The sequence below is a fragment of the Xiphophorus maculatus genome, chromosome 11 (assembly GCF_002775205.1).
Source record: "Xiphophorus maculatus strain JP 163 A chromosome 11, X_maculatus-5.0-male, whole genome shotgun sequence".
Taxonomy (NCBI): domain Eukaryota; kingdom Metazoa; phylum Chordata; class Actinopteri; order Cyprinodontiformes; family Poeciliidae; genus Xiphophorus; species Xiphophorus maculatus.
The window spans coordinates 667325-681652 of NC_036453.1; the positions used below are offsets into that span (position 1 = coordinate 667325).

At 36.4% G+C, this 14328-nt stretch overlaps 1 protein-coding gene across 2 annotated transcripts in view; it reads left to right on the forward strand.

Annotated features, from left to right (window-relative positions):
* Positions 1 to 3577: 3577 nt before the first annotated feature.
* LOC102233940 (syntaxin-binding protein 1-like) overlaps positions 3578 to 14328 on the forward strand; it is a 28110-nt gene continuing 17359 nt past the window's right edge. Inside the window, exons 1-6 of one of the 2 annotated variants that reach the window (XM_023342775.1) lie at positions 3578 to 3662; positions 10404 to 10453; positions 10557 to 10638; positions 11087 to 11163; positions 11361 to 11439; positions 13374 to 13477. In XM_023342775.1, coding sequence (XP_023198543.1) covers positions 3626 to 3662; positions 10404 to 10453; positions 10557 to 10638; positions 11087 to 11163; positions 11361 to 11439; positions 13374 to 13477 — 429 coding nt within the window. In that variant the 5' untranslated portion in view covers positions 3578 to 3625. Of the gene's footprint in view, positions 3663 to 10403; positions 10454 to 10543; positions 10639 to 11086; positions 11164 to 11360; positions 11440 to 13373; positions 13478 to 14328 lie in introns of those variants that run through there. The other variant, XM_023342776.1, reaches the window with a different exon arrangement.

Genomic DNA, 14328 nt, shown 5'->3' on the forward strand with positions numbered 1-14328 from the left:
AGAGGAGTTTTTTTCTTCTTGAAGAGACACACCCTCCATTAAAAGTAGGAGGGAAACTCCCACCCTCCTGTCTGCTTTGGTGCGTTCAAATCATGTAGGGAAACAGCGCTTCTCATTCTTGTTTGAAGAGTTACCGTCTATCGTCTTATTGGTCAAATTTGGAAAGAAACATAATAATAAACACATCAGTGAAATGTATTTTTTTAAAAAGATGCTCATCAGCAAACTCACATTTTTAACATTAGGATTTTGTTCAAATGAATGTACAGCCGCATCATTTATTTTACTTAATGAATGATTGAAATAAAGGAACTTATATTGTCCAATAATTTATAATCATCAATCATAATTAACTAAATTGTTTATTTTGATTCTAGAAAAAAAGCGAACTTGCGTTTTTCAGAAAATGTGAATGTGATGTAAGACCAATAAAAAGGTATAAAGTACAGCATGGCTGGCTCAAGATAAAGTTAACCAGCTGATAAGTTTGCTTAAATTTAATTATTTTTTAGTAATGATTTCTATGTGATTATGTGAACAAAAACACAAAATTTCATCATAAAGTTGTGGTTTTTACAATAACCTAGACTTGATAATATATGTAGAAATTATTCTTCATAAGGACAAAAAGAAAAAAGAAAATGCTCTTGGGGACCCCTGGTGGCCGCAGTAGGTCACGTTTCACCGGTAATAGGAGCTGCAGTTCAATGTCCTTAATGAAAATTATGTTCAACACCTGCTTAATGGTAGTAAAAGGCACTTTTAATCTTACAAACGAGCCTGATTAGAACACAGTCTCTTCAGGTTCCACTCAAGAATTTCAGAATTATCAAATTAATATCTCGACTTTGACTGAACCATTGTGACACTTTGAATCTTCTCTTTGTCATTTAGCTGGAGATTTGCTGCTGTGTTTAGCAAAAGTTGATCAAATGACAGCATGTCACCCAGGTTGTGCTGAGCAGTGGCGGTTTCTGATATGAGTGACATGGGCTACTTCCCAGGGCGGCATCATGTGAGGGCTCTTGGTCTGTGCGTACCTGGGCCCTGCTCTCTCAACTACAGGATCTGAAATGTCAACTGTGCCTGATCAAAAATACCCATTAACCCCACCACCTCTCCACACTCCTGGACCACAACTTCATGGAGGGGGCCCAGGAGGGTGGTTCACTTCATGGCTCCAATCATGCTATGACTGAGGAACATAGATAAACATTTAACATACATAAAGGATTCATCTGCTGTCATAAAATCAGAAGATCAGTGGAAAATAAATGGTTCAGAACAGCTGTAATACACTTAACACAAATATGCTCAGAAAAGGTTTAAATGTTTCCAGAATTTACATGCAGTGTGTTTTTCTTCCCATATCGCCTGTTTTGATCATCTGAATTATTTCTGTTAGACATCTGGAACTCTTTTAGAAGGACCCATTAAAGCTGCATTCTGTAGTCACACACAGTTCAGTGGTGGCTGCTGAGGCTACTGTAATAGCAAGCAAATGTTTCAGGTTTGATGTTTTTTTTCAGCAAAATATCAGTAGAGGAGAACAATTAACTGGAGCTCAGTTCCTCACGTTAAATCTGGATTTGATGACATCGACAGGTAGCTGATTAGAGCTGCTGGATCTCCATGGAAATCGTCAGATACATGTTTTATAATGTATATATTTTACTTAATGAATTGAGTTACTGAAATAAATGAACTTTTCAATGATATTCTCATCCAGCGTTTCCCAACCCTGGTCCTCAAGGCACATTGTCCTACATGTTTTAGAGGTTTCCCTGCTTTAATGTGCCTGATTCAACTGATTGCAGTTCAACAAACGCCTGTTAATCAGTCATCAATTGAAATCAGCTGGACTGAAGCAAGGAAATACCTAAAACATGCAGGGCAGTGTGTCTTGAGGACCAATATGTCTGTTTGCACTTTATTGGTCCTTTGACGCCATCTGATGGACATAAATGGCTTTCTGTCAGCTTTTTAGAATCTTCAATGACAGAAAGCCCATATATATTTTCTCTGGCATAAAATAAGGTACTTAAAATATGTATTTCTATATGTTATCATTCATTTATTCATTGTATTTTTTTTTGCCTAACAATGGTGTTACTGAATTATACATCTAGAATTTACCCATTAGTCTCCAGGAGACTGCACAATGAGTTAAGATTGTAAACAGCAGCTGGCAAGACTCTTGGAATATGTGATGGATTGTTTCAGACAGTTTTTTTATGGCCCCAAATTCCTAACAAAGGTCATCGCTGATCCAGTAAAGAGAAAGGGAACAGGTTTTGTTTTGGTTAATTTCAATTCCAGTTAATTTTCAGGTTCAGGATAGTGATGCTTGAATAAAATCAATTTTAAATGATTAGGAACACGCAGCTCTTAACAGAAACACCTCCAACAGAACTTGGCTCAGGATGGGACAGTGGGTCGTTGTTTGGAAAGTCTATGTTCACTGAGGTTCTCTGTTTAGTTTTCTAGTATGGCTTTTGTTTTTTGTACCCTCATATTCATCCAACACCAGCTAGAGATGAAACATCTTTGGTCTTTTAACTAGTAGAGATGATGTGACAGAGCGATTTAAGCCTGTCCATCTGGAGGACTGTTCCACTAAACAACTCTGAGCAGCAGCTGGATGGAGACTTTTCAGGGACTTAAGTAGATTTTCATTTGGGGCCCCTATACGAACATGTCAACACCAGATGCTTCTTTGTGTGTGTAGCATCATTATAATTCATAATAATAACAATACATCAAACTTATATAGCACTTTTTAGGACATTCAAAGACACTTTACAAGGGGAAAAATAGCTTGTGTCATACCAGTATTGTGCCAATACCAGTACTATTGGTATTGGTTTTAACCTTAGAGAAACTAAAAAAAATAATAATTATTTAATGCAGAAAAGTATTTAAGTGTTCCTTATTATTTTCACAATTTGAAAGTAACATCAGACAAACAATGATTACAGTTAACATGTTTAACATCTTAATTCCTCAGAAGCAGCAGCAGCCAACAGAACGAAGAGATTAACCTAATATTTGTGTTCAGCCATAAAAATAAAATATAAATAGTTTTTTCTTTGTGTAATAGCATTTAGTTTAGTTATTTAATATTACTTTAAAAATATATGTTTGTGTTTTTATTATTATTATTATTATTATTATTATTATTATTATTATTATTATTATTATTATTATTATTATTTATTTATTTTTTTTATTATGCTTGACGTTCTTGGGGGCCCTCTGGCGGTGTGGGGTCCTTCAGCAGCCGCTGTCGTCTGGTTCTAATACTTTTGCAAGATAAGACTAACAACTTGGCAGGCAGTTATATTAGTCTTTTACCAATTAACCTCAGATAAAAAGCTAAAGTGATAAACCACACAAAATGACACTTAAAAACACCCATCATGTTAAACCGTATTTACAATCTTTTAGAAAAGCATTCCTTTAGATGTGATAAGAAAGAATTTTCTGATTCATTCTAGTCTAGGATGCTATTGAATGACAATATAATCGTTGGCCAGGCTTTTAATTTGGAACGGAAGCCTGTTGTGTCCAGATAAGCGCTGCGGCAGTCGGAGCTGTTCGCAGTGCGGAGCGGACAGGACGCACCATGGCACCGCTTGGACTGAAAGCTATTGTTGGAGAAAGTAAGAACAGTTTTATTGTCTTCATTTTTAGGAATACATTTCGGCCATGTGACAAAGAAGAACTGAGTTTTGTCTCTGACGTGAAGTACAGTCAGTGTGTCCCACTGGGAGTGGATGTTGTGAGGTGTGTGAGACTGGGAGACAGTCTACAAGTTTGCGGATAATTGTCGATAAAAAGTAATCTGATGACGCAGGTTTCTGTGTTCGCTGAGCTGTTTTTGCCCCTGATGCCCTTGAAGCCGATTTCAGCCAGTTTCTTAGGTTTCCACGGAACTGTGGCATACAAGGAGCCCGTATTCTGGTGTTTGTTGGAAAAATAGGCGCATGGATACTTTGGTCGATGTAAATCCTGCCTCTCTAATCTTTATCTGTGGGATTAACTGTTGTGACAGCGTTTCAGAGGAAGAGGAGAACAGTGGAAGGAAGATCAAATTCAGTCAAACCCCAAAACAGATTAAAAAGTCTGTCTCATTATTACTCAAATCCATTTCACTTTGTTTTAAAATAAAACCCCACGGATGGGTTAGTGTTCATTTACTCTTTGATTCAATCTTGAAATTCTGAAAGTAGTGACAAGATACTAAAGTTTTAGATTTTTCCATAAATCAGTTACGAGATAAAAAGCATCTTTTAAATTTAAATGCAAATTATTTTCAGTTTATTCTAAGTAGCGTGCAACAAGCTGATGCAGCATTTTTTGAGGATCTATGACACATAAATATAAAGATAGTATTAGAATACACACACAGCCCCCCACACAAGGATTTTCTGACTTCAAGATAATGATAATTTATTAAATTACATTAAAGAAAACCTTAAATTGAATACCTGAAATGAGAAACCAAATTAGATGAATGAAAATCCATAAATAACCAAAAATAAGCAAAAGCCAAAATAACCCTGACAAAAACCAACCATAAGATACAAACCAAACCAAATGGGGTTCTGAGGAGGAAAAACATCCTGTGTCCTGCATGCAAAGTAGCTTCAAAGCAGCAAAGCAACAATTAGGGCAAATTACAACACTTGCATAAGGCCTGTGTTCAGAACCCAGCAAGAAAAAAGGACAGAGCTGTACTGGAGCTGTAACAAGTTTTAATCAAATTGCTGTCAACACTCACTTTTAGTAAGTTACTCGGCATTTGTGGTTGAAAAGTCTGTCCAACTCACTCCACTTGAGTTGGAATAATTTAGAAAAAGTACTTTTTAATAATTGTGTGTTTGTTCCATTGCTTTGCCTCAATACTGCATGCATGAAGTACAAATGCTTTACTTGAGTTTTTTTTTCTGGAGTCAGTAATTTATCTGATCTGACTCATGATAAAGAGATAATGGTGGACTTTCCATGAACAGGAGCACGTTCATATAGCAGAACATCAGAAAAAGTCTCCATGTATCAATTTATCTTAAGCTAGGTTACAGTCAACTAACAATGTTTGTTTTTGTTTTTTGGGGGTTAAGGGAGCATTAATGCAGTTAGAAAAAAACTGCAGTTCGTTGCGTTAATACCCCCACCCAAAAAAACAAGACTGAATTCATCTTTACGCCAGAACAGGTTAAAGCAATTCCACTGATATCTACTTTTTACACACTAGACCTGCAGATGGAAAATAAAAATAGAACAATGTGTAAAAATAAGAAGTCTGACTTTCACAGGTGTGTGTGTGCGTCTGGTGCTTTTATATGGTTAAAACATCTTTATTCATTCAGTGAAGTAAGAAGCCAGAAACCTGTACTCAAGTCAGAGGAGTACTTCAAAACAATATCACTCAAGTGGAAGTAAAAAGTACACTGCAGTAAAATTCCCCTATACATTTGGAAGGTTGTGTGTTTGTTTCCATCTTTCTCTTGTCACTTGTTGATGTGCCTCTGAGCAACTCGCTTAGCCCTAAGTAGGGTACTGATTTATATATAGATTTATGAATTTGTGCACATTAATGAGCATAACTGAGTGAATGTGTCAGTAAGTGTAAAACTATACTGTAGTCAAAAGTGTCACATAAATTCAGTCTAATTAGCATTTAAATGTAAATGTGAGTGTACTTCTCAACTTTGCTGAAAACTTTAATGCTTTTCACACCCTTCAATCTTTAATGCAATTTAAAGACAGTTTATTATAACCAATTTTTCTGCTAGTTATTCTATATTTGGTTGAGTATTTGTGGGTTGAATTTTATGGCTACAGAAATGAACATTGAACTAGTTCATGTTTATGCATTCTCAGTTGAATTCTCAAATTAAGTTCATACCCTCAAAAATGAACTCAATGCCATTTATTTCTCCTTTTCTCTGACATATTATTCATATAAATATAGTATTGTATATGTACCACAGTTAGCTGAAAAGCACAGATTTCCATTCAACCGAGTCTAAAGATAGAAGGATCCACCTTGTAGTTTAAAAAATATGATGTAAACTTAATCCTGGGTAAACAAACCCCTCCTGTTCTCCAAATATTTTGCAAAAGCATTTTAATGGAAAAGGTAATGTAATTAATCAAAAACATAACTAAGTTAAACTAAATACTAATCTGTCAGTTTGGTTGGACAAATAAGTTGATTTGAAAGACATTTTAAGGAAAATTAGGAATATATTTTCTTACATGAAGAGAAACAGAGAAATTATTTTGTCATCCAGGTTTCTCTGTAGTTGAAATATGTTGCTTTTCACACTTGTCCTAGTCTGAGGTGGTACTCATGTACAGAAAACACAGACAAATTTCCAGTTTTATGTTTTCACAGATAAAGAATAGGTTTTGGAGATCTCATAACTGAGCTTCAAAGAATCTGTGTTCAATATAACATAGTTCAGTTCATATTTCATCAGCTTAGATTTTGATTAATAGAGGGTGAAACAGTACAGGTTTCACGAGACAGACATTCCAATCTAATGAGGCTTCAAGTCAGGTGACACAGTTTGCAGAAAACCCATTTTCATACTGTGTCTACACTGGACCCATCACAGATTTAGCTGGTGTCAGTGTGGGGGCATGGCTGAACATTCAAATCAAGAAAAGCATCTTCAGTGTGAATATTAAAGCATGTATGCATAATCCATCCATCCATCCATCCATCCATCCATCCATCCATCCATCCATCCATCCATCCATCCAGCCATCCATTTTCTTCCGCTTTATCCGGGGTCGGGTTGCGGGGGTAGCAACTTAAGAAAGTTGCTACCCCCGCAACTACCTCCCACGTTACTACCTCCCTTTTGGTGTACATAAGGTGCACACTAAAAGGGATTTTTAAAATATAAAAGCAGTGAGTTATAGACTTGAAGAATTTATGAATATGTGAACCTAAAAGTTTCCTCCTAGGAGTTGCTGGGCTCTCTTCATGGACCTTATGGAAAACCATAAAAGTTGATCTGATCAGAACAAAAATAATCACCTTGGAATAAAATCTTACTTTTGCTTGTATGTACAATAGTCCAACAATTACCCTGGACATCATGTTATCACATCATATCACATGTGATACATAGACAGGATGGGACAGTCATTACATTTTTGACAAAGCCTAAGTTACTACATTTGTATATTTGTGCAATATTCATAGTGTCTCCCTATTGGATGACTCTAGTGTCCTGTGTTTTTTAGTGTGTGTAAGCTAGAACCAGCCTGTTTACATGTGACGTCACCCACTGACACAGAAAGAGAACAGAAATAGCGGCAGGGAGTGGTAAGAGGATTGGGAGCAGATTAGTGGAGTGATTGCAGCAGATCCCTCCTACTGAGTCTCTTCATTCTCCATCTGACAGATTGGACTTGCACAGTGCTGGAAACGCTTGTATTGACTACAGTCAGAGAAAGACTTTCAGTGTCCGTGTCAGCACTGAGGTGTGAGAGTCGTTGCTTATCACAGTTAAAAACTGCCACAGTTAGGGCTGTTTATTCAGTTTCTGCTTTGGAGGTCTGGCTGTGGAAGAATTCAAAGTTATGTTGGCCAAACACTGCAATACAAACATGGTATATAATAGAAAATTTAACTTGACAGCAAGTTTTCATCAAATTACTATCAACACTCACTTTCAGTAAGTAATTCTGGTATTTGTGGTTGAAGTCTCTAACTCACCAACTCACTTAAACTGGATTGATTTAGAAAAGTAGCGATTTGATAATTGTGCTTTTTTTTCCTGTGTTGGAAAGTATTTTGACTCAATGCTGCATGCATCCAAGTACAAATGCTTGACTTGAGTTTTTTTTCTGTTTTGGAGCCAGTAATTTATCTCATTTGACTCATGAAAGAGAGACTAATCCCAGCGTTTCCATGAACAGGAGCACATTCACACAGGGGAACATCAGATCATGTCAATGTATCATTTCATCTTAAGCTAAGCTGTTGGCACTATGCTAACTTTAGTTGCTAACAATAACAGTCTGTGCTTGTCAAAGACAGGACAACCACTGTGTGTTGACCTATGATTAGAGATATCACCAGTCAACTAATTTAATGTTTTTTTCCTGGCCATTAATACAATTATTTGCATGTTTTCTACATGCAGACATCCCAAACCGGAACCTTTGTATTGTTTTTCTGGTCTTCCTGTAAATCTGACACACAAGCGACAATGATGGTCGAGAGTGAATTAACCTTTGTTGTATATTTTATTAAAATATTTTATGCTGATGTAATTGGTAATTGTAGGAAGTGGGAGACAGCGGTGCTACGGTGGCTCAGAGGTAAAACAACCCATGTATGGAAGCCTTAGTCCTGGATTCTGTCACAGGCTCAATTCCCAGCCTGATGACCTTTGCTGCATGTCTTCCCTTTCTATCATTATCCACTTTCCTGTCTCAAGAAAAGGCCACTAGAGCCAATAAAACCTAAAGGAAAAAGGAGAGAGAGGAAGGGCAAAGACTCATTCAAGAAATGTGTATAATGCAGTCCACACACAAAAAATTTAACACAATGCATGACAAATGAGTTACATGAACTTATTTTGTGTCAGTTGTACTACTTGATTTAGTACTGCTTCCTTACTGATCTTAAGCTTACTTTGCTTAATTTTTTGAGGTAATGAGTTTGCATATTTTAAGTAAGGTGAACTAATTAGATTTTACAGTGTATTGTCTAACGCTAACAAAATATTCCATCCTACTCTTCAGATCACATGGTATCAGGCAAAATGTTTTGTGCTAACTCAGAGATTAATGTGACAGTCATTGCTTTGTCATATTACATATTCGTTCAGTGCATTTCACTGGAACAACATCATGTAGAATAATGTTACGACCCCGAGGTCTAGGGGATCAGGGGTTGTAACATTAAGTGTCTGAAGAAACAAGTGAACTTTAACATTATTTTTTACAAACAAAGTACAGTACAACTTAACCCAATTAACATTCAAAAATAGGACTAGAATAAAAAGAGGGTTAAGTACAATTTAATGACCAACTCCCCCCCGCCCCAAAAAAACAAGTCAGTCTAAAGTAACTCAAAACGAACACAAAGGGCACACCAAGCCTCCATAACACAAGCTTCTAGATAGATTATAAGCAGTCAAAAGCAGAGTCAAACTGCTCTGTAGAACAAAATGGGTCATCAGAACCAAAATATTCCAAAATTACCCAAGACAGTCAACAGTTACAAGCAAGCAAATTAAGGTGATGCAGCTGAACAAAACCTCTTCCTACAAGCTGGGTTGCAGGAGTCTTTTATAGGGAGCAGGTGCGCCTCATCAGAGTCTGATTCCCCTGCTGTTCCAATGGTGTCGCTTCTCTTCTGCAGCATCCAGGCAGCCAATGAGGAAGGTGTGCTGTCACAGCTGAACCTGCATAAACAAAAGAGCCTAGACAGCTCTAAAGGCCAGGGGCCATAACATGTGAATGGAAGGAAAATTAGACATGATTTCTGTTTGTAAACAATTTATGTCTGAAAAATGTGACTTACATTTGTATTCATCTCCCTGAGTCAGACCTTACTGGAACCTGAAAACTGATCCTTCAGTTTGCTGGCAAAATAGTTATTCTAATATTTATAGTTATTCTAATAGAAAAGTCTTGAGATGTTTCGCCAGCTGAAATGGAGCGCACCTGAGGTAAATTCATCTGATTTTACTTGATTTGGAAAGACTCACACCTGTCTATATAAGGTCCCATAGATGCCAGTGCATGTCAAAGGTAATACACCAAACATAAAGTCAAAGAGATTGTCTCTGTAGACCTCAGAGACAGGATGGTTTTGAGGCACAAATCTGGAGAAAGGTCCAGAAACATTTTTTGAGCATGCAATGGCTGTGGGCAGGAAGGATCTCTGGACTGAAGTTGTTCTGTTGTTCTATACCACATCTATTCCACCTGATGTGGTAAATGTTTGGTTGACAGTCTCAGGGTTGTCCATAATTTTCTTGAATTTATGAAGAGTCCCTTTTTTGCACCATCATTTCCAGAAGTTCCACTGAACTGGCCTTCTTCATTATGAACTTCTGGGGCTGCACCTGTCCCTGAAACTTTTCACCTCATCCATCCTTCTTTGATCACACTATAATCAGCCTTACAGCCAGAACCATACAAGGCATTTATGATAAACTTGTCACAAGCACAAGATTTCATAAAATGGCTGTAAATATGTTTTGATACATTTATTATTTATTTATAATCATGTCCTGAAGCTCTGCAGTTGACTGGGAAAAGCTGCAAAAATGTTTTTAAATTTTATTGCAAATGATGGTGAATTAATGTGGGTTCAATATTAAACTCCTACTGCTGTTTTCACCTTTTGTCTCTTGACTTTACAGAGATAATGAACAACGTGATTAAGAAGGCAAGAGAAAAAGGAAAATGGAAGGTATTTGTGCTGCTCTGATCACATTTTTCATCAAATATTATTCTTCAGTCTGACCTCAAGTGAAATGTGGATCTTCCTCTTGCTATGTGGAACTGTGCTGTAGGCCCTGGTGGTGGACAAGCTGAGCATGAGGATGGTTTCATCCTGCTGTAAGATGACAGACATCATGTCAGAGGGAATCACCAGTAAGCTCTGTCTGATTCTATATTAGATTTTCATTTTATTGATTCAAAGTTTTATTCCGTTCACACTTTTTGACAATGTTACTATATAGTGAGTGTTGTTTTTTTTAATAATTTGGGGCTTTAATGATTTAGTTTTAATGAACAGTTTTTTTCTGTGTGGAATTCTTATGCAACAAATAACTTAAAAGATCTTTAAAAACAAGAATTGGATGCCAGGATATAAAGTTATTGTTGCTTCTCTCCTGTTTTACTGCCCCTCTTTGACTTGACTATGATGATCAATAAACCATTATTTCAGTGCTTTATACTGAACCATAAGGCATGCTTGCAGATTGTAGTATCTTACTGTATCATAATAAATGTTGGATAGAATAGTTTATATAAGATCAGCACATACAGTTATAGATTTGAGTGATGAGGCTTAATCTTTACTGCCTGTGCTCTTCAGTTGTAGAAGACATAAACAAGCGGCGGGAGCCTCTGCCCAGCATGGAGGCCATCTACTTAATCACACCATCAGATGAGGTAAATAATTCAGGACCAGCCAATTATTGAAAGTCTAATCTTTATATTTATCAAAGATTAGAAGATATGTGTCAACTTATTGTTTGAGTTCATGCAAGTATGTTTATATGAAACCCAACTAACTCCTTTTTATATCGATGAGCTGCCTGTTCCCCAGCACAGTTTGGAAGGTGTCACATAGTTTTGTGTTGTTTTAGTCTGTTGAGGGTCTGATTGAAGACTTCAGAGACCCTCAGTCTCCGAGGTACCGAGCAGCCCACGTCTTCTTCACTGACAGTGAGTTCATTTAACCTTCTCCAAATACAAAATGTTTCCATTCCATCTGATGCGGTAAAGGTTTGGCTGAGAGTCTTTAGTTATAACTATAGTCCTCGTATTGTTGTGCTAATTATTTCCTATTTTATGTTGTTGAAGGACTGTAAAAAAGCAACATTTTAATGCATCCTAATGCTTCAGTGTGGCCCAGGAGCAGGAGCACATAATCAAACACAGAAGCATACAGTCAGGAATGATATTGGGGGAAAAAAATGATTTGATCTCCATTGCAACATCAAGTGAAAAAAAATATTGAAATAAAATTGTATTTGGAATTGAGAGAGAAATACAGAAATGAGTTGATTAAAATGTATTAAAAAATTGTCATACTCTTTCACTTATACTGCCCACTTTGTGGAGACATTAACACACTTGACCCCAGAACAGAACCAACCTTCTCTATTAGACTATTGAGTCTTTTTAGGTGAAGAGATGACGCTCTCAACAACAGACTTATAGAAAATCTGCAGCATTTTGCTGCAACCCTTGAAGGATCTTAGCTTCTTCAAGAAGTCCAGTTTGGTCTGTCCTTCTTATAGACAATTTCATTGTTGTATCTGGAGTCCAGTCTGTTGCCCAGGCGAACACAGAGGTATTTATATTCCTTGACCACCTCCACTTCTTCTCCCATGATGGAAATAGGGTTTGATCTGACATGTACAACTAATATGGCTTGATTTGATTGCAATACATTTGTTTCTTTATCAGTTATTTCTCTAATAACCTCATCACTGCAACGGTCTATTAAAGGCCTTCCTGTCTTTAATAGACCATTCAGTAACAGAATCTGTATTTTCTAACACTATAATGTTAAAAAATTAATCATACCTGACTAAAAACCACAATAAATTGTTGTATTTTAATGCAGGGTGATAAAATTGAAAATGGAGTCATGGACAAAACTAACTGATTTATAATTGGTGTGATCATTGACTGAACAGAAAAGAATCTAGGCTTACCTAAGCCTGGCTGGTAGCCTGGTCTGGTGCAAGCCAGCTTCACAGAATAAATCACCATGGTAACCTATGTGTTACCGCTTTGGTGAAACTGAATAGAGGCTCAACTAAGGAGGATAGCTGGAAAATCCCAATTTATAATCCACTGTCTTGGTTTTGTGAAACAACCCTCTGGATGACACTATCTGTTGTTGATAATTGATTTTGCTGATGAGTAATCGAATAAAAAAATTTATCAAATAAAATATTGGTAAATACTGCCATAACAGCAGTATTAATATTAGATATCAACAAATATTTCGTATTTGAGCATCCCCAGCAATTTTCTGTAATTTAGAAAATTAACCTGTGACAATAATAGCTCACATTTTAAGTTAACCTGGATAAAATTTTTACAAAAATCTGAAATTAATATTCAATTCAATAATAAAGAACCAGACTCACAAAGACATTTGTGAAGAAAGAAAAAATCTATTCTCCAGTCAATTTAAGGATTCTTATTGATCCCCTGAAAAACGATAAAAACCTGGACATTGTCATAAGTCAGGGAAATACCTTTGGATCGAATTTGAAATTTGGACATTATGCTGCTAGCACTTAGATTTCGTCAAAAACTCATAGGCAGAAGTGAGAACATTGCACAACACAAATAATCACCTGACCAGAACACGGTGCGCCAAATAATAGAACATAATTTAACAAAGCTTCAAGGCAGATAATTTGCCTGAAGGAATTATGATTCCTTCAGGCAAATTAAGGTACTAATCATTCTCAAATCATTCGAGGAATCATTACAACCCCAATTTATTTGCATATATTCTCTTTTAATATGTTCTAATCCAAATATAACTTAATTAGGTATCAACAAAATAAATCAATAAAGCAAATCTTTCTCAAAATTTAGGCGAGAATAACTGATTGAAATGTGATACTTTGCAGCGATCCCAGACTCACTGTTTGGACTGCTGACCAAATCCCGCGCCTCCAAAGCCATGAAGGCCTTGACTGAGATCCACATAGCCTTCCTGCCCTATGAGTCTCAGGTAAGACAAAGGCTAGACTGGGATGTGCCATGGCAGGTGAAAATGTATCCACATTATCATTAATGATAGAGGATGTTATGAGAATAAGACTTGTAGAACAGTTGAGGTTTGTATACAGATGTTTACTACATATTTTGGAGCTCTGATTATGTGTTCAGTTGTGCTGGAGATGATGTGTAACATGCTGTCTGTTTTGTTTTGGGAACATTCTTTCAAAGTAGACTTGTTGTCATGCAGGATTTTAATATAATGTACTGTACAAGACAGTGACTTTGGAAAAGTTTGGTTGTCAAAAGATAACATTAGAATAGTTATTGTCATGCTGAGTAAAAGTAATTTCCTCATGTGTTGTTAAATTTGGTTTGAGTTGCCCTATCAAAGATAGACAACAATGCATTACAGATGTGTTCAGGAGCAGTAAAAGCTACACTGTAAAACCCAGTGGTGCTTCTTACTAAAAAGAAGTTAGTTATTTGTACTCATTTCAGCTAAATAGTAAGAGTAACTTTTATAAATTGAGTTGAGTAGATCCAAAACTAACAGTTTCATTTTCTAACTCATTTACAATAAGTACACATATGCTTATCATTTATTTTGAGTATTGTTGCTTTGAACTGATCAAGTTGTGATCACTGTGATGACTGGCACTGTTTTTCCTGGACTTATCGGCCATTAGAGGAAAGTTTCAACAAAGAATTTTAGCAACTTCAGTGTGAAAATTACGAGGTAAGCATTTTTTCTTCAATTCTGTTAAATGTTTATATAGAACTTGAAGGTGAATTTATTGAACTATTTTGCTAATTTGCAGAAAAATGGGCCATGCTAGCCCAGCTGTCCCCTAGCATTGCTTA